This window comes from Engystomops pustulosus, chromosome 1, assembly GCF_040894005.1.
Source record: "Engystomops pustulosus chromosome 1, aEngPut4.maternal, whole genome shotgun sequence".
Classification (NCBI taxonomy): Eukaryota; Metazoa; Chordata; class Amphibia; order Anura; family Leptodactylidae; genus Engystomops; species Engystomops pustulosus.
This window is the reverse complement of record NC_092411.1, coordinates 39,963,377-39,983,623: the sequence shown is the minus strand read 5'-3', so window position 1 is coordinate 39,983,623 and position 20,247 is coordinate 39,963,377. Positions and strand designations below refer to the sequence as shown.

General features: G+C 41.1%; 1 protein-coding gene across 1 annotated transcript; it reads left to right on the top strand.

Annotated features, from left to right (window-relative positions):
- The first annotated feature begins 2,813 nt into the window (after nucleotides 1-2,813).
- On the top strand, nucleotides 2,814-19,214 carry LOC140127026 (baculoviral IAP repeat-containing protein 1-like). The gene is made up of 9 exons (XM_072147622.1): nucleotides 2,814-3,425; nucleotides 4,376-4,475; nucleotides 7,326-7,375; nucleotides 10,260-12,407; nucleotides 14,106-14,276; nucleotides 15,708-15,863; nucleotides 17,467-17,553; nucleotides 17,796-17,960; nucleotides 18,779-19,214. Exons 1-9 carry the CDS (start codon nucleotides 2,876-2,878, stop codon nucleotides 19,141-19,143), a joined length of 3,792 nt encoding a protein of 1,263 aa, XP_072003723.1. The 5' UTR covers nucleotides 2,814-2,875; the 3' UTR covers nucleotides 19,144-19,214.
- Nucleotides 19,215-20,247: the final 1,033 nt, after the last annotated feature.

The following is a 20,247-nucleotide window of genomic DNA, read 5'->3' as shown; positions in this document are numbered from 1 at the left end:
ATTCAGAAGAAGCAGCTACTGTATCAGTTGGTTATTACTGAATATTAACTACACCTGTGACTCACCTATGGGAAGCCTTCCATCACCAGTGTGTCCCCACCTGCTACCTGCAGGCTAGTCTATTTAAGTGGTAACGATACTTCATTAGACCTCATTTGGACCACTTATTTGGCCATCCAGAGCCCCGGACCATTATCCTCTATAGCAGTGATGGCTAACCTATGGCACTGGTGGCAGAGGTGGCACTCAGAGCCCTTTCTGTGGGCACTCAGGCCAACACCAGAGAGGACTCCAGGTATCTTCCTGCAGTCCCAGACGGCCCAGGACTTGCTGTGTACAGAGCTATTTTAAAGTGACAGCTCTAGCTGGGACTATTTTCTGCTTTATTGGTGTCCTCAGGGTGCTGCTATCAATGAAAACTGTGACAGAGAAGGGAGTATAAATCATAAATTAAATTTCTGTGTTGGCACTTTGCGATAAATAAGTGGGACTTGGTTATAGTTTGGGCACTCGGCCTCTAAAAGGTTTGCCATCACTGCTCTATAGGAACTCCTTGTTCATACTAATGAATACTATACATAAATATTAATAGGATTACCGTATATATTCGAGTATAAGCCGACCCGAGTATAAGCCGAGACCCCTAATTTCAACACAAAAAACTGGGAAAACCTATTGACTCGAGTATAAGCCGAGGGTGGGAAATGCATTGGTTACAGCCTCCCAGTATATAGTCTGCCAGCCCCTGTAGCATACAGCCTGCCCAGCCTCTGTAGTAGGAAAAAAAATAACACTGTACTCATCTTTCCGACGTCCCCCATAGGTCCTCTTCTGTCTCAGACTGTCTCAGACAGAGGAGGACCTACGGGTGACGTCAGAAAGGTGAGTTTTGTCTTTATTTTTTTAGTTGACTCGAGTATAAGCCGAGTTAGGGTTTTTGAGCACAAATTTTGTGCTGAAAAACTAGGCTTATACTCGAGTATATAAGGTATTCCTCCTCCGCTCTCTTTATCTTTCTTTCGTCTATATGTCACAGGATTATGTAACATTATGTTAATGATTCTCCTTGTTGCTGTGGTTAGTGATAGCCTTTAGCTGAGATCCTCCCTGTCCTAGAGTAACAACAGTTGCAATGTCAATAAATAGCTTGAGTTTTCTCGCTATAATTTCCTCCTTACTTTTGTCATGTGACTGCAAGGAAGCACTCATCAATGTGACATGCAGTAGCGATGAAGTAGCGTCTCTTAAATGGATGGTTTCACTCCTATGACAGTTTCTTGCTAATAATCTGTTGTAAGTATAATGTGTGAATATTGACGTGTGATACATTAATATATGTGTTTTGATCATTATCCACAAATGGTTCAGGGAATTGTGGATTGTTTATATTTTTCAATATTACTTGTTCTGATTATGTGGGAGATTGGGACTGTTTGGCTTGTACTTATATAATTCATTTCTAATGGTAATAGATCATTTGTATGTGAATATCTGTATTCCAAAACTATAATATACTTCTGAATGTGTCTTTACATATTTGCTTCATGCGATTCCTGCCATGTATACAGCTGCACTATGTGTTGTGTAATGGGATAGGGTCTTAGAGTGCATTAAATTGCCTTATATCAGAGTACTGTTGTCTATTTGAACCAGCATAAAATATACAGGCTTTATGCACAATATAGTAAGAGAGCAGGCATGGAAGCTCCATTTCTTAGAGGAGTGAGTTTATTAGGTGCAGTAATGGATTTTAATATCAGAGGTTTGGGTGTTGCCCGGGGCCCAAGTCTTGTAGGATGCCTATGGCCACCCAAACCACCCACGGGATTTTAGACCTTCACCCTTTTACATAAATTACTGCTCTTAATACAGTAAGTGTCCCTACACTTGCTCATAGATCCAGGCACTGTGACTGTGGTAATATTCTTATATTTGTTATCCGTGGCCTCCTTCCTACTAAATTAAACGTTAAAATTTATGCTAATGAGCCTGAAGAATGAGCCTCTTCGGGAGTAACAAAATCCCCTCCATGCTGAAGTTTCATAGGCTTCACGGCCACTTCCCCTTCCGACTGTGTGCTGAAGCTTCCATTGCTGCAGTAAGATTACATCAGGCAGAGGGAGGGGGAAAGTGCTGAGGGAGCAGGGGAATTACCAGAACTCTAACATAGTTCTAGTTAATGTAACTGCACAGAACTTTGAGTTTCTATATATTTTTATATAGAAACTTTATATTTTTTCCTCTCATGACCAGGGTAGATACACAATAGCAGTCTGATAACTGTCCAGAACCTGCAATCGGCCCTCATATAACTTCATGTAACATATAGGGCCACAATTATCACACCATATGATGGTACTCCTACCTACCGGCACTAGCTGGGTCTACCGGAAGCTTTGGCCTTCTGATAAATCCCAGGGAGCAGCTGCGAAACAGTGACTGGTGGGGCACCTCTATGGCAGGTTTAACCTGAACTGCATCCTAGTTCAGGAACAGATTAAAGGAGGAGTGCAGGCGCAGGGCAGGAATTCCCTGCCTTGACCCAATCAGCTACTAACCGTGCTCCTTTAAACACCTGTCCATGCCCACTTGGTGTGGAGGTGATGAAATATGTGCAATTTCTAGCCGTGCGCCAGTAGTTGCTCCTATTTCAGGGCTTGCACAGATTAATGTGGTCCATTATATAACCTGGACAAAAAGAAATGAAAGAAACCTAATGCGACTTAAATTTTTTTTTAAAACATAACAACACCCTTATTATATTAAAGTATTTTACTAAACTATATTGTTTTATTACTACACTGCAGGACAAAAATTCGACAGAAACTCAAACTTACAGGTTTGCTGCTATCTTATTTTAAAATACTTTGAGAAGATGGACCTAATACATTTTTCAGAGTTTGATTCTTCCCATAGTCCACCTTTACCTTCGTATATGAATCATGTTGATGTAGAAAGAGCGATCCATAGGCTGGAAGAACAACACAGACAAATCCGAGAGCAGCTGCCTACACAACCCAACTGCTCCATGAGAAGTGAAATAAAGAGACTGAAGAGCCACTGGACTCTTGATCCTTTCTCCTCCTGGTCTCCACAAGAGTTGGCCTCCGCTGGATTCTTCCGCACTGGTGTGGAGAACAGTAGTCAATGCTTCTGCTGTGGGTTGGTGCTGTGCGCACAATCCTTAGCTTCTACTCCGATGGAAAAACATGAAAAATGCAATCCTTCCTGTGCATTTATTCAGGGCCAAGATGTTGGTAATATACCAATTTATGATATCCGCGTGAAGCCAATGGAGATTATTCCAGAGGATGTCCTAGAATCCATGGGAAATGAACAGAACAGACAACAATCATATTCCCACTGGCCTGTGTATGCTTTAATAAAGCCCTCTTCTCTTGCAGAGGCCGGATTCTTCTTCACAGGTAATCCAATTTTGTTGGCAAAAGATATGGAGGTTCACATGCGAGTAGAATGGAAAGTTGGGTGGTAGTAAAAGTAATGAGAGCTGCAAAGGTAGTCAAATGTAAACAATCTAAATGGGACTGATTTATTAAGACAAGCCTTTACATGCAAATTTTCATCATTGTAGATGTAGATAGGTCATCAGTATGAAAAATGAAGAGGGGGTCAAAAAATTTCAAATCCTTTAAAAACCCCTAAAACATTGTTATCCCTGCATGAAAACCACTTTTGATAGGCAGCTAATATGTCATTTGACCCCATTAATGGACAAACAAAAGTCATAGAATAGGTTGCACTACAACCCGGGTGCGGGTGAATGGAGAGGGCTCACGGGCCTCTCCATAGCTGTTAAGTCTTTGTGGGTGTTATCCCGTCGAACGCCGCGGGAAAAGCTGCCACTGGCTTCAAAAGGATCGCAGTGCATCGGTGCCACCATCTTGGTGACGATCGTCACTCACCGTGATGTCATCGGGGAGCGGCAATCGGTCGCTATGACAGCTTCGGGTCAGCCTTGTTTTAACCCATGAATGAGGCAGAAAATTCCCATATACTGCCATACTGTAGTGCAATTTAGAGCTCATAGAGCTCTTTACGTGTAAAAATAAAAAAGTCATAGATTTTTGAAGGTGGGGAGTGAAAAATGCAAATAAAAAAAACATAAAAGGGCCAGGTCGTTAAGGGGTTCATAAATGTGGCCCAATGTCTTCTCAACCTAGCACAGAACACGGAAGATGCTGACGTAGACATGACACTTTTCTTCTCTGTGCTGTTTTAAGTGAGAATTTATTGGATGGATAATTATATTATATTATTATAATACATAATACAGATAAAACATACATAATACATAATGACACACAGATATATTTGGAAAATGTATGATAAACCTATGCAACATATATTTACCCAGGAACAAGAGACCATGTCCAGTGCTTCTCCTGTGGTGGATGTCTAGGAAATTGGGAGGAGAATGATGACCCCTGGAGAGAACATGCAAAATGGTTTCCTGAGTGAGTTGTATATCACATACTGTACTAGTGTTGTAGCTACACATGGTACCTGTATATATGCTATATATATGCTACCCATGCTACATAATAAACTATGAGCATGTGTTATTGCCCTGATTTTCCCTGTATCTCCTATAGACTAGGCTGTATTGCATTTGTCCATTATATTTGCCTCTAGAATTTTAAATTTCTGCATTTTCTTGCAAGTGTTGACCTGATATTTAAAAAATACTAAAATATCCATGTATTTTTTTTAAAGGTGTACATTTCTTCAGAGCAAAAAAACAAATGAGGAAATTCAGCATTTCATCAGAAGTGGATTTGTGGAATTAACAGTAAATATCAGGTGGAATTGGTGTTGGTCACTTCAATTTAATTTTCTTGTGGGGCTTTGGGGCAGGCTAATTTTCACTTACCTTCATAACGACGTCTCCAGCATTGCCCAGATCCTCCTGTGCGATATGGCAGCCTCTTCTCCATCTTCTCTCTTCTTGCAGTCCATCTTGGCCGGCTCCGTCACTGGAGGAACACGTGACATTCCTCTCGTCGTGTGTGCAATCCTGTGACGTCTTCTGTTCTGAATGTTCACAGCTTCGTGACTGCATTGGCAAAGTTTAGAATATTTTCTATGAATAAAAGCAGAAGTTCAATTTTATTATACACACATGCTGGAGAGAGTATTAGAGTTTAGCGAAATTTCTGCAGCAAATTACACTATTGCTGAAAATATTGCCATAGATTAGCATATTGATAAGCAGCTTGTGTAGAAAAGTGTAAAATTATGTTTTTAAAGGTACTGCTCTTATGATACATACATGGTGTAACAAAATGGTCAGGACGGTGGAATCTCTCGCGAAATACACATCGGTTCGAAAGACATAACGTATGTCAAATATTTTTTTTAAATCTATCCAAGATAACTAACCCGGCCCCCTACCTGCATTCTCTGGGCGAGGGGCAACTTTAAAATCTTAAATGTGAACACTCATTTATTATTGCAGATTTAGATTTCCCAGGAAAAATTAAGTATTTTTCAATTTTGGAAAAACGTTGCAAAAACGTTGAAAAAAGGAATATTTCAGCAAATACACTTCAAATACAAAATCTGACCAATGCCATTTTTTCTAGGCCGCCGGCGATGGACTGGTTACCACCCACGATCAGTGCTAGCACTGTGAGCCCTCTCCGTGCACCCGCACCCGACATGTGATGTACTATTACGTCACATGTCGGGAACGGGTTAAGTGGCAGATAGTTCTCATGACATTTCCATTAAACTTTTTCTTCTGGGTTTACCTAAAAAGCTGTGTTGTCTACAGACCAAAACCCTCCTAACTACTGATCTTCTATAAAGGATCATAGACTAAACAGCACTTATTAATCCACAAATTAAAAACTCTATAGACAGATTTTACTATTGATAAAGAATTGTCACATTCAACCAGGTGCGCAGTTTGAGCTCTTAATGTAAAGCATTCAATATTTGAACAGGCAACAACAGAAATCCCCATCTTCAGAGCGGTGGAGACTTAAGTTACTCAAGCTCTTCGATATATGTGAGAGGCAGGGACTCGCATTACACCAGCCCCCAAAGAGAACAGAAGACTTATACATATGCTAAATGAAGTTTCTACTTAAAGGACTCCTGTCATCAGGTTTGTGTCACTTGTCCTGTCACCTCTACCTGTTGGAGCAGCTCACAAGGATCCCATCCCAGCCTTTATCTAGTTATTTCATACATTATTCATTGTAAAATCATCTATTCTTTATCATGTAAATGAGGCTGTGATGTCACCCCTGTTCCCCCTCCCCTCTCCTCCCCCTGCTCATGTCTGTGTGTAATGTATAGTAAAGCATGGCTAGTGTGTGTGCTGGATCTGCTGACATGCTGCATCCTCCTAATATACAGGTGGGAGACACAGACATGAGCTACACATGAATCTGACATGTTCTGCTGTAACATGGCTGCATGGAGCTGCTGTATCTCTCCTATACACACACACATGCACACACAGGCTGCAGGGGGCGTGGCCACCAGCACCAGGAAGCACATCATTATACAGCCTCACATCATTATACAGGCTGTCAGTCATGCACTGGGGGTGTGGCTGTGCCTCCCACTCATGAATAGAGTGGACAGCTTGAATATGCTAATGCTTCATTGGACATTTCACAGGTCATTTGCATACAGCTTTAGGACCTCATTGCTTAGGTTTACAGGCATGTAGAGGGACAATGAAGGGATAGAGGCAATGCTCTCTAATGGCAGTTTATGCAAATATATTTAGTTTAGAGGGGTTATTTTGCATGACGGGTTCTCTTTAAAATACAAGATTACCCACATCTCATCCCATGGGTGAAAATACAGGGTCACCTTTAGTTTCAGTTGATTTTTAAGAGATATTTGTCACATATTTATTTGTTTTTTTACCCGATGTGCATTTCTAAAGATAACCTCATTTTTTTTTTACTCATTTTTTTTTAATTTAGGTGATTTTAGCACCATCTGTCAATTAAAATGACCTAAATTGTAGATTGAATCAATGTAATTTTTCCTGGGGAATCAAAATCTGCAATAAAAAATGGTGGTTCCCATTTAAGAAATTAAAGTTGCCCGCGCCCCCACCCTCATGGAGTGGTGGGAGGCCGAGTCTGGTATCATTGGATAGGTTTTTGAAAAATATTTTAGCTTTTCGATCCGATGTATATTTGGCAAGATATTCCACCGTCCCAAACTTACACCCTGTATATCTGATCAGGTCGAGTCTAGAGTAAAAATAAGAAAAAGATACAGCTATTGCATAGTTTTCTATCAAAAATTGTGTTTTGGATATATTATGTGTTTTTCAGGGAACATCTTTCACATTTATTTCTAAAAAAAAGTGCTCATCCAGTAACAGGTAAATATAATCTATCTATATTGTAATTTTTCCATCTATCTCATAGACACTAAGCACAAAGTACTGAGAAACAGCTCTTACATGTCATTTACTAACATTTTATGTGGGACAGTAGTCACTCTATGCCAGGGGTGCCCAAACTTTTTACATAGGGGGGCATTCATGGTCCCTCTCTGACCATTGGAGTGCTGGACTAAAGTTTAAAAAAAAAAAAGAAATTCCTCTGTACACTTCACATATCTTATTTTAAAGTAAAAAGACAAAACAGGAACAAATACAATATTTAATGTAGAGAGCAAGTACTTACCAGCATCTCAGTGGAAAGTATGAGCCTGCTTTTGGTTGATAAGATGGTCAATGTCCGGTTCCAATTACCGTATATACTCGAGTATAAGCCGACCCGAGTATAAGCCGAGGCCCCTAATTTTGACTCGAGTGTAAGCCGAGGGTGGGAAATGCATTGGTCACAGACCCCACCAGTATATAGCCAGCCAGCCCCCTATAGTATACAGCCTGCCCCCTGTAGTATACAGCCTGCCCCCAGTAGTATACAGCCAGCCCAGCCTGCCCCCAATAGTATACAGCCAGCCCAGCTTGCCCCCAGTAGTATACAGCCAGCCCAGCTTTCCCCAGTAGTATACAGCCAGCCCAGCTTGCCCCCAGTAGTATACAGCCAGCCCATCCTGCCTCCAGTAGTACACAGCTTGCCCCCAGTAGTATACAGCCACCTCAGCCTGCCCCCAGTAGTATACAGCACTGCCCCCAGTAGTACACAGCCTGCTCCCAGTAGTATACAGCATGCCCCCAGTAGTATACAGCATGCCCCCAGTAGTACACAGCCTGCTCCCAGTAGTATACAGCATGCCCCCAGTAGTATACAGCATGCCCCCAGTAGTATACAGCCTGCCGCCAGTAGTACACAGCCTGCCCCCAGTAGTATACAGCACTCCAGCCTGCCCCGTGTAGTATACAGCCCAGCCTGCCCCCAGTAGTATACAGCCTGCCCCCAGTAGTATACAGCACCCCAGCTTGCCCCGTGTAGTATACAGCCCAGCCCAGCCTGCCCCCAGTAGTATACAGCCTGCCCCCAGTAGTATACAGCACCCCAGCCTGCCCCGTGTAGTATACAGCCCAGCCCAGCCTGCCCCCAGTAGTATACAGCCTGCCCCCAGTAGTATACAGCACCCCAGCTTGCCCCGTGTAGTATACAGCCCAGCCCAGCCTGCCCCCAGTAGTATACAGCCTGCCCCGTGTAGTATACAGCCTGCCCAGCATAAAAAAAAATAAAATAAACTTATATACTCACCCTCCGGTGGCCCCGACATGCAGCACTGCTCCCCCGATGTCCGAGCGTCTCGTCTTCAGGCTTCTGTGCCCGTCTTCTTTCTTCTGTTGGGCGCCGCCATTGCTCTCTCCCGGGCGGCGCCTAGCATGACGTGCCGCTGAAAAACAATGGCGGCGCCCTGCAGAAGAAAGAAGACGGGCGCAGAAGCCTGAAGACGAGTTGCGCGGACATCGGGGGAGCATCGCTGCGCATCGGGGCCACCGGAGGGTAAGTATGTAAGTTTTGTAATTTTTACTGACTGATTTTACTGTATTGACTCGTGTATAAGCCGTGGGGACGTTTTTCAGCACGTTTTTTGTGCTGAAAAACTCGTCTTATACACGAGTATATACGGTAATTATTCCCTATGCTGCCCCCCACCATTATTTCCTATGCTGCCCCTCCACCATTATTTCCTATGCTGCCCCCCACCATAATTTCCTATGATGCCCCTCCACCATTATTTCCTATGCTGCCCCTCATAATTAATTATTTCCTATGCTTGCACTCCACCATTAATTATTTTCTAAAATGCCCCCATAATTAATCGTCTCATATATTAGGGCCCCCGGCCCACAACAATCTTTTCACTGCTGTTTAAAAAAAAAATCCTGTACTCACAGGCAGTGGCTCCAGCATTGCCTTTCTCCGGCTGCTGCTGGACAGGAAGGGGTGCGTGGCCGCGTGATGATGTAATCATGTGGCTGCGCATCCAGGTTCAAGGAGCTGTGTATGCCAGGCTTGTCTTCCAGCCATATCGCTCCACCGGCAGTAATAGTGCTTCAGCGGCTGTTTTTCGACCGCATCGAGCACTATACAGTGACGGGCAGGAGCTTCCTGTCCAGACGAAATTTTAAATTCGCATGAAAGCAGGCGCCGATGCAGCAAATTCCGATCGCATGCGCAAAAAACCCCTGTGCAATTCAGGGCAAATCGGAAATATTCGGGAAACCCAATGGAAATGCGTCCGACGGACCCTTAGTAAATATGCCCCACTGTGTTGGGAAGTATTCACATTATGTATTCAATAATGTGTTTAGTTTGGTAGTTACCAGCACACCGTGAGGTATTCATAGTATGTGTCACCTTTTCTCTCTCTGTTCAGTTTAGTTTTCAAACATATTTTGTATTTGTATTTGTAGTATGATATAACTTTCTCTCACTGGTCTCCTGAATAATATTAATGTTGTAGCTGTTTGATGTTTTTTATACCATGAATAAGAACCAGTCGGTTCGAACGAGCAGGTCTAGTCCAGTGTGACAGTTTTTTAAACTATTATGAAAATAAAGTCTTGATGGTTTATGGAGGGGCCACAGACACATTTTTTCTATGTCCAAGACCTATTTTTAAGACGTTTTGCGGTGTTGTAGCTCAGCTTCTTAGAGATAAGTGAGGGGTGAGCAGCTTACAGCATGCACTGCTCTGGCAGTGTGTATGAAGCCCAAGTTGATTGTTGCAGAGTAACAGGTGTAAAGACTTCAGTAATAACAGTAACGAAGATAACATTATATTGTCATAACCTCCTATAATGGTTTTTACTTTCTTTTACAATTTTCTAGAATCACCAAATCAACAAACACAGATACATGAAAAAGTAGATAATTTAAGAAAACATCTGACTGAAAAGTATCATGACCCTACATTCTGCTGTGCATCTCCTTTTGGAGACTCTGTTGCTATAGATCTAAAATCAAAATTTGCTGACATTTCTGTAATGTTGAAAGATACAAAAAATCAGCCCGTGCGGCAGCTGACATTACCAGATATTTTGTCTGAGCTGAATGACATCACCATGATAGAAGGGGAAGCTGGATGCGGCAAAACCGCTCTTCTCAGAAAGATTGCCATTCTGTGGGCCTCAGGATCCTGTCCTATACTCAGCAGGTTCAGTCTTGTGTTTTATATCTCTCTTGCTTCTGCCGAGAGCCATCAAACTCTCAGTGACATCATCTGCCAACAACTGATCGGACCCTCAACATCTCTGACAGAAGAGAGTCTGGGGGAAATCACAGGGAAACTAAAGGATAAAGTCCTCTTCCTCCTGGATGACTATGGTGTGCAGGACTCAACTCCAAAACCAGTAGAAGAGCTAATCCTGAAGAATCCTTGGAATAGACTGAATCTGGCAGTCACCGTGAGCACTGATAAGGGAAGGAAGCTACGACAATATGCAAGGACCATAATGAGCATCCAGAAATTCCCCTTATATAGTTCAATTTACCTAGCCAAAAAACTTTTTCCACATGATCGTAAAAAGATTGAAGCATTTATGCTGGAGCTACAAACCTCCCCACATTTTCCACCCATACTAACAACTCCTCTGATGATTCTGGCTCAGTGTTCCTGTTGGATTAAATTCCCTGATGACAACACAACTGGTGACATCCATGTGTTTAAGGAATATGTGAAATATAATATATCAAAGTTTCCTAATGAGATTCAAGCAGTGAATTCTCAGGTCTCTTCTTGTGGAGAACTTGCCCTCCAGGGATTGTTCAAGTCCCAGTTTAATTTTACAGAGAATGACCTGAGAGCAGCCGATGTGGATGGGGACAAAGCCATCAGATATGGACTTCTGAGTAAATTTACAGCACAGAGGCTCCATCCAATATACATGTTCTATAATCCTTCATTCCAGGAGTTTCTAGCTGGAAAAAGACTCAGTGAGTTAATAGAGTCTGAGAAACCTGAAGATCTGGACAAAGGTCTCTATTACCTTCATCAGATAAATAATTTTCTTAAAATAATTGGACCTTACTGCTATTTTCTTAATTATGCAACCAGGATTTCTACAAAGGCAACTCTCAAAATTATTTCCTATATGTTCAGTCTTTATGGAAACCCCAAAGCTTTGGATTGTCACCTAGACAGCACCGAATATTTGGAAAGGCACCCAGAACTTAAACTGGAAGAAGAAGGTTTTTTTGTAATACTCCATAAATACAATCCTATAAACATTGATGTGATTCTCATAAATTTATTGACAAGCCTTGCCATTGGATCAGCCATTGAAAGCCAATGTCTACCAGACTGTGCTCCTATTATAATGCAGTTCCTTACAGGAAAATCTTTTGAGTTTGGCGTTACTCTCACCACCAACAATTCTGCAGAAAAAATTCTATTTTTTATAGAAAAATACCCAGAATGTATTGGTTTACTGAGCAGCATCAAGTTCAACATTAACGCAGAAAAACAGCAAACACCTCCCGATTTTTCGAGGTTGGAGGGAGCTTTGCAACAATATGGAGTGCCTACTGTAGAGCGGGATTATGCAGATGCTTATCTATCACTAAATGATATGAAGAAAAAGAATGAAAAGCTAAATAATGATTGTTCTGAATTCTACTCAGTTTTTCCCAGCCAGATTGTAATAATGGACTCAATTATTGACGCATTTAGGTCTATTGAGGGGCATAAGGTGCCAATTTTCAAAATTCAAGTAAATGAAGTAAACCATTATAATTTTTCTAATGTGGATTGTGAACACTTTAAGATTCTTTTCTCAATATCAGATAGAATTGAGCTAGAATTGAATAACTGCACAGATTTTGTGAGGCACCTGGCGCCTGCAATTGAGCAGCACTTAAGTTCTTTCAGGAAATTATGTATATGTGATTCCTATTTGACAACAGAGGAGCAATATTTGATTCTCAAAATGCCTCTAGAATGTCTGGAGATTGGATGCAACAATGGGGGAAACTACCCAGGTATTGTCCATTTCTATGTGTGTAAGTTCGATTTGGGTCACTTTGCTGTACACATGGGATTAGGCAATGTTCACAACATCTTTATGACAGTCAATTTTCCATCTAGTACATTTTTTTATTTGTAGCTTAATGTGTCTTATATTTTTAATAGGTAATTTCCCCCCTTTCATAAACTTCGTGCATGTTTTAATAGCACGCCAAGAATTAAAGTCCTTCCCGATGCAGGACGCACAATGGGGCTTATTTACTAGGGGTTGCGGATCACACTTTCGTCGCTTTGTTCGCCGTTTTTGGGATTTACACATCTTTGACAGGTATTTAACAGGGGTTTGCGCTTGTGACGGAGCTGCGCTGGTTTTCATGCGACAGAAAATCAGGGGGGCGTGCCGCCGGATCGTCCGCCTGATTCGGGAGTAGCGCGGGATTTAACTGTCAATTTGTGTCACAAGACAATGCACTTACATGCACCAGAAAGAAGAAGGTAAACTCTGGCAGACCTGAGAGGGGAAGCGACACATGCAGGATATTGGGCGCACAATCTTAGTGAATCGCGGCACAGTGCACTTTCTGTGAACTCCTCGGACCGGGTAAGTAAATGTGCCCCAATGCGAGGTGACTTCCCGCAATGTGCTGAACTATTACATCATGTTTATGGCACCAATTCACAAGCAGAGTCAGTGCCTTAAACTTATTCTATATTACAGCTAACAACCCCTCCTGTAACATGCACGATAAGAGATAGCTCCAATCATAGCAGCTGAAAACTTATCCAGCAAAATCTGCCCTCTAAAAAGGAAAATGGTTCTTTTCCCTTCTCTGCCTCGCCATGTACCCATACAATAAAAATGAGAACTCTTGTGCAACTCTGAAAGAGTCAGCAGACTTTCTAAAAGCTGTTTTAACAATTATAAGGCATGTTGTTTGAAAGAAATGCTTGTATATTTAAGACTTCTAACATCCTAAAAATAGAAATATTTGCTTAAAGGGAACCAGTCATCAGGAAGGTAATTTTTATATGATGGCAGGCTCCAACAGCCTCTAGCACGTTGATTTCAAAAATTCCTTTGTGGTGAAACTGAATAATTCCAGTACTTTTCAATAATTTCTTTAACATTATCTGGCTCTATACCAGCAGTTTATGATGAGTCCCAGAGGAGGAGGGCAGTTTAAACAAAAATTGTTTGCAGAAGTGAGCTGAGGAAGGAAAGGAATGGCAATGAGTGAGGAGAAAATGAGGCATTAAGCAGAAGATGACTTGTTACATATGAACTGCTGCTTCCCCCTTCATGTCTCCCGAGGACTCACCACACACTGCTGGCAGGGAGACATGACATGCTATAAAAACATGGGCCAATATGGGGCATTCCTATCCTGCACAAAAGCTATAGTCTGCTGGTAGAACACACTACACCATACATACATGTTGCCCCTTGTCACAAAAAACAAAACGCTAAATCTGGATATGTTAAAGCATTCCAAAGTTATAACCACATAAAGTGACGCAGGTTTAAAAAAAATGTCTGTGTCAGGAAGCTAAAAAATGGGAAAGCCATTAGGGGGTTAAAGCTTTTAGAGCACTATAATTATAATTACTACAGTAAACAAAATAACATAATACAATAGCAACAACATAAAATGTAAGAATATAAATTCAGCATTAAAAGCACGTAATTATATAATCATTATTCTTTGGTTTAGAGCATCTGATTCGTGAAATACACAACTTTTGCAGCCTAACTGATGTAACTATCTATCTTCTACAAAACCCGGAAGTACTTGACCATTTACCAATTGAATTTGGAACACTGGGCAAAATGAAAAAACTTGCTTTTGGTTGCACAAGTTTTGACGCCGGATCAACCAAATTTGGTAAGTTACATATATGATAGAAAATATCCAATCCTTCCTTGTAATGCTACAGTATAAAAAGGTCTTCTGTCAATACTTTCAAACTTCTCTGCCTATAATATTAACAATCTAGATCACAGGTGTCAAACACAAGGCCTGTGGCCCGATTTTGGGTTGGCTGCCCCTGGTCTGTGGCACTTAGTCACTGTCCTAGTGATTAGCACGCCAGCAGAGCAAAGTAGGAAGTGCTGCGTGCGTGACTTGCACTGACCTTGCTGTGTAGGTGTGCTGTGCAGCACCACCCATGCATCAGCATCAGAAGGAGGTAACACTGATCGTTACTGGGCAGGTTTATTGTTAGATTCTGGGATGCACTGTGAGATGGCTACTGGGAGCACTGTAACTTGGCCACTGAGGAACACTATGACTTGGCCTCTGGGCGTACAGTAACTTGGTCACAGAAAGCACTGTGACATGGCTTCTGAGGAGCGTTGTGAATCAGTTTCTGGGGAGCACTGTGACATGGCTACTGAGGAGCGTTATAAATAGGCTGCTGGGGAGCACTGTGACATGGCTACTGAGGAGCGCTATGAATAGACTGCTGGGGAGCACTGTGACATGGCGTGTTTATATATGTGTCTAATGCATATAAAGGCTAGAAGATTGTATAATAAAAGCGGATATCCAAATGGAATCACCACGTATTACATGCTGTGGGGAAAAGGCCTACGCGTTTCAAGTGCTATATAGTGCTATAAATTATTTATATGCTGCAATCACACACCATATACTGCACATAAATATATACAGCACAGCAGGGCAGCCATCAGGCAGATATAGACATCATGTACTGTAATTAGTTACAGCCTGTGCATTCTGTCTTCATTCTGTTGGACCCCACGTAGAAGTTGATTCTTCTCCATCAGGTATAGGACAACAGCTTCTCCTGGCCATGCTTTATTGCTGATAAATTTGCTTCCCGAGTGCCTTCAGCTCCATGCATCACACTGTGCCCCCAAAGCTACCACATACTGCATAATTGACTTTATTAACTTGTAGGGCAGCACGGTGGCCTAGTGGTTAGCATTACAGACTGGGGTCCTGGGTTCAAGTCGCAGGTTCAACATCTGAAAAGAGTTTGTACGTTCTCTCCGTGTTTGCGTGGGTTTCCTTCGGGTCCTCGGGTTTCCTCCCACACCCCAAAACATACTGGTAGGTTGAATAGATTGTGAGCCCCATGGGGACAGGGACTGAATTGTGTTGCGCAGCGTAATCTGTGTGTGCTATATAAATAAAGGAATTATTATTAACTATCTCAGCCTCTTAAGTAATAATAACAAACACCAAAACACTCAAAGATAACTTCAGCGCATATGCTATGTAAATTTCTGACTATGCATACCCTTCATAGAAAGCTTTAACAGACATGAATTTAATATTTTTATTTTTCAGCTCCAATCATTAAAAACTTTGCAGATCTGGAGGTCCTGCACCTTTCATTAAAACACTATGAAGATGGTCTGATGAGCTCACTAGCTGAATGTAAGAAGCTGAAAGAACTGAACTTTGTTGGATCCTTTCTTCGGCAAGATGAATTGGCTTTACTTGGTAAGAATTCTCGAGAAAGCTTCGGGTTATACTTTAGTTTGAGGCCTCACTCATCCGGCACTGAATCACTGCATGTAGGGGTCACAATGACTGTGCTGACTCTCTTCTTCCTTTCCCCGGACACTCATGAATTAGATACATTTTTTGCAGTCACATGGCAAACCTGACACAGCCGCTTTAGCAGTGACTAAACTCCAGACCTTATGACAGGGACATAGACCTTCGGAGGATTTTTGGTCAGAATTTTGGAATTGGTGTGTGGCCTCACAATGGAGTGTTCCTGGATTGCTAAGTCAGTTTCTGAGACCTCCCAGATTTAGGGTTCATTGGTCAGTTAGCTGTCCCCTGACTCTTTAGAAACACATATATATTTATATATATATATATATATATATATATATATATATATATATATATATATATATATATATACGTTTTCTAGGATGGGACAGGGAAAAACAACTCTCTTTTTGGCACCTTGAAAGGCAGCCCCATTAACATGAGCCTAATGACATGATGTGGAATTAAAGCCAAACCAGCATAATTATTCCAGAAGGAACAGATACCCAACTGTAGACAGCAATATGGTTGGAATAGATTACAGCTCAGCTTTCATTTTACCAGTGCTCATGAATATTTTAAAGAGCTGTGATTCGTTGCCATGAGCAACTAAGAATATTCTGACTTCCAGACAGTTTGATAAATCTGCCCCATTGTTTTCCTTGTCCCATCCTGGAAAACTAATTTACTTATTTCCCAGAATCTCCTAGTGGAGCATGAATGGCTATAAGTCTTCACACGCCTTAATTGTCAAAGTCTCCATAAAGAAAACTCTTCCTTCCTGACCCTGATCTTTAGAAACAACGATGACTATTCAAATTAGTTAACCCTTGTCACTCAGCACAGATGTGACAGTAGAAAGGTTCCTGTGTACAGATATCTGCCTGCGAAGCTGCCACTAAAAACTTAGGCCTAAGGCATTTACAATTCAAACACATAATATAAATTATATATATACTGTGTGTATACAGGCGGTCCCCTACTTAAGGACACCCGACTTACAGACAACCCATAGTTACAGACAGACCTCTCTGACCTCTGGTGAAGCTTTCTGAATGCTTCACTATAGTCCCAGATTGTAATGATCAGCTGTAAGGTGTCTGTACTGAAGCTTTATTGATTATCCTTGGTCCCATAACAGCAAAAAATGTTTAAACTCCTATTGTCACTGGGGCCAAAATTTTTTTTGTCTGGATTTACAATTATAAAATATACAGTTTCGACTTACATACAAATTCAACTTAAGTACAAACCTCCGGACCCTATCTTGTATGTAACCCGGGGACTGCCTGTATATATATATATATATATATATATATATATATATATATATATATATATATATACGAACAAAAACTCTTCTTTTGTCTCTATAACATTTACACAAACAAAACAAAGAAATATGAATAAAATGATTCAGTACAAAAATAAAATCATCATGGTCTGCTTGGGTTATATTGGGTTATAATACTGTAGAAGTCTCTAAAATTACATATTATTTACATGACAAAACCCTTACCATGACTTACCTTCTCCCTGACAGCTGGAGCATTGAAGAATTTCACATCTCTGAAAATTCTTAATTTGGATCGGCAGATAATATTTGGAACAGAAAGCGCTGAGACATTTGGTAAAGTACAAGCATTAATATGTGTCACAGGTGCTCTCGCGTCGCGGGCTCACCCGTGCCACTCTCTACATGCTGACGCGGCGTCCACGCTTCTCACCTGTCCCCGCTCTTGATCTTGGTCTTGGTGTGTTGTCCCTATCTCCTAGGGCCTTACAATAATTACTTATTTTTGATATTATCATAAAATCGTATTGTATTAGTTTATGGCATACCCAAAGCTGATAAATATATTTTGTCCATAGCGATATCATTGGGGTCCCTGGTTCATTTGGAGAAACTGTGGTTACCTACTGGAAGAGGAATGGCTCTTGCTGCTGAATTGATTGTAGACCAGTTTCGGTTTCTTCCAAACCTCCAGTTTCTAGTCATGACGGAGATATTGGATGATGCAAGTATTACATTGCTGGGTAAGTCACTGATTTCATATGATATGAGGAATATTCAAGTAACTTCTTGCGCAGTTATAATGAGTTCAAATTATATGCAATAATCAAAAGTACTTACATGTTCAATAGTACTTACATATTCAATAGGATCAACTTATTGCACAATTTGTTTGAATTTTGTTTCATACATAATTATTCAGCTGTAAAATTTATTATAAATAAAGTCTGGTTTGACAGAAAATGGTTTTTATTCTTTCTTTTGTTGAAATGAAACAATTCTATGTGCTGTGCTGTCTGTGTATCATGTGTAGGGTATGTGTGCCACACTGATGTGCAGCAGCCGTAATGAATTAACCAATGGTCCTGGTCAGCTTTAGACCACCTGTTCCCTGGCTGTTTATATCATAAAGGTTTTAAAAAATTTGTACATGCAAGCAGATTTAACTAAAAATACAAAACATTAAAAGGGGTATTCCCACAAATCAAGTTAGGCCCTATAAACAGGATAGGGCCGAGCGCGGGGCAATTACCGTTGGCTCCATTAAGATTTATGGAGCAGAATTTTCATGCGGGAACGCCTGCTCCATTACTCTCATGGGGCGACAAGGGGCCTGACTGAGAAACTGGGACCCCATCTGACCACTCGTTTCCGTGATCTGTGGGGGTCACATCACTGAGACTCCCACCGATCAGCAAGTTATGCCCTACCCTGTCATTGTCTTCCGAACCCCTTTGTCTTTTGTAGCTTTATAGAAAAATTTTAATTGCTAAAAATAAAAATCTGCTAATGTACTGATGCACTTACTATGAGTTTAAACTACATTATTTCACTTTTACAGGGAAAGTGGCAAGAAATGGCTTTCTCAAAAAACTTCAACATCTTGAATTGCAATCCAACTACGGCGTCACTGAATCTGGATGGACGACATTTTTTGAAACGGCTACAGACATGCCCGACCTAAACTTTCTAAATATGGTCAGAATGTACAGTCACCCTATAACATCCCACGCCACCACTGTCACCTCCTTTGTTCGTTTTGTGTCTCGAATGCCCAGTCTCATCACCATATGGATGCTGGGGTGGCAATTGGATAAGGATGACCTCAGAATGTTCAACAGCATGAAGGAGAAACATCCTCAGTCTAAGAGCTTAGAGCTTTTTTGGCAAATACCACTTCATGTCACGCCAAATATAGAGACCTAAGAGCACTTTTTTGCTGCATAACACATGGAAATGGCTCAGTAGGTGGTTCTTTATTTTAATGTGCTAACTGAATGACTTAGAAGTATAAAAGAGCTATAATGAAAAAAAAAAGAAGAAAATATTCTAGAAATATTCACCTATATCCAGTGCTTTGTCCCATTGGCAAAGGCCCAGTTCTCTTTGCTTACAGTTGTGGCCCAAACCATGTGGTCAATCATTGGCATCATTGGGATCACTCTGAGTTAAGTGGTCCCTGAGATGGGTCTGGATTCCTTCTAAAAATTTTTTTATAAATCCCCAGGCAAGAGGTTTCCAGTTACCTGTGTATTTATAGATTGTAGCTCTTTAACTAATCTAAAACAAAATTCATGTTTAAAAGACAATTGGAAATACAGTAGGTAGCTATGTATCACTCTGAATACAATTTCTATGAGTTCCTACTGCGAGGGGTACATGTTATGTCATGACCTATTATAAGGCACTATTCTGTTTTTCTATCCGCTAAAACTTTGTTGAAACTAAAAGACAGTTGGAAAGATAATTGGGTTATATCATGGATTAAGCAGAATAGAATGCAATTTATAGGTACTGTGTATGTTGCAATACAAACAGTAAGGCCCGAATTTTGTCAGTGTCAGCCGCTATCTTTTGGCCTTTCTGGTCATTTCTCTACCACTGTGCTATGTAGCCTGATTGTTTGTCTGTCTTTTTGTGGCTGGTGTTTCTGCATTACCTGCTGGTGTTAATTTGTATTATCCTGTATTATTGTATTATTTGTATTATCCTGACTTTGTTCTGTTGGAATATCTATACTTCCTGGTAGCTTGTTACTTTGTCTGTGGTGAGAGATTCTGTGAAGTTTGCCTGTTCTCTTCCCTGTCTGTTCCCCTTTGTCTGTGTTTATATAATAGTGAGTGTTTTGTGGACCTGCTCTGGTTGTTACCCACTATTCCTGTCCTCCCAATTGCTCTCCTTCCTGTATTCAGCCTCCGTTGTGTATTTGTGCTCATGCTGAGATTGCTAGATTGTCAAGTTTTACTTGCAGTAATCTTTTCGTTAGGGGAGCTCAAATTTAGTACACCAGACCCTAGTTTCCTGTTCCCG

What these genes read in the sequence shown, in the direction of transcription:
- LOC140127026 (XM_072147622.1), top strand. Translation starts at nt 2,876, where the DNA reads ATGGACCTAATACATTTTTCAGAGTTTGATTCTTCCCATAGTCCACCT. An exon ending in AAGTGCTCATCCAGTAACAG is followed by an intron (nt 7,376 to 10,259) that starts GTAAATATAATC and finishes ACAATTTTCTAG; the next exon opens with AATCACCAAATCAACAAACA. An exon ending in AGATGAATTGGCTTTACTTG is followed by an intron (nt 15,864 to 17,466) that starts GTAAGAATTCTC and finishes TCTCCCTGACAG; the next exon opens with CTGGAGCATTGAAGAATTTC.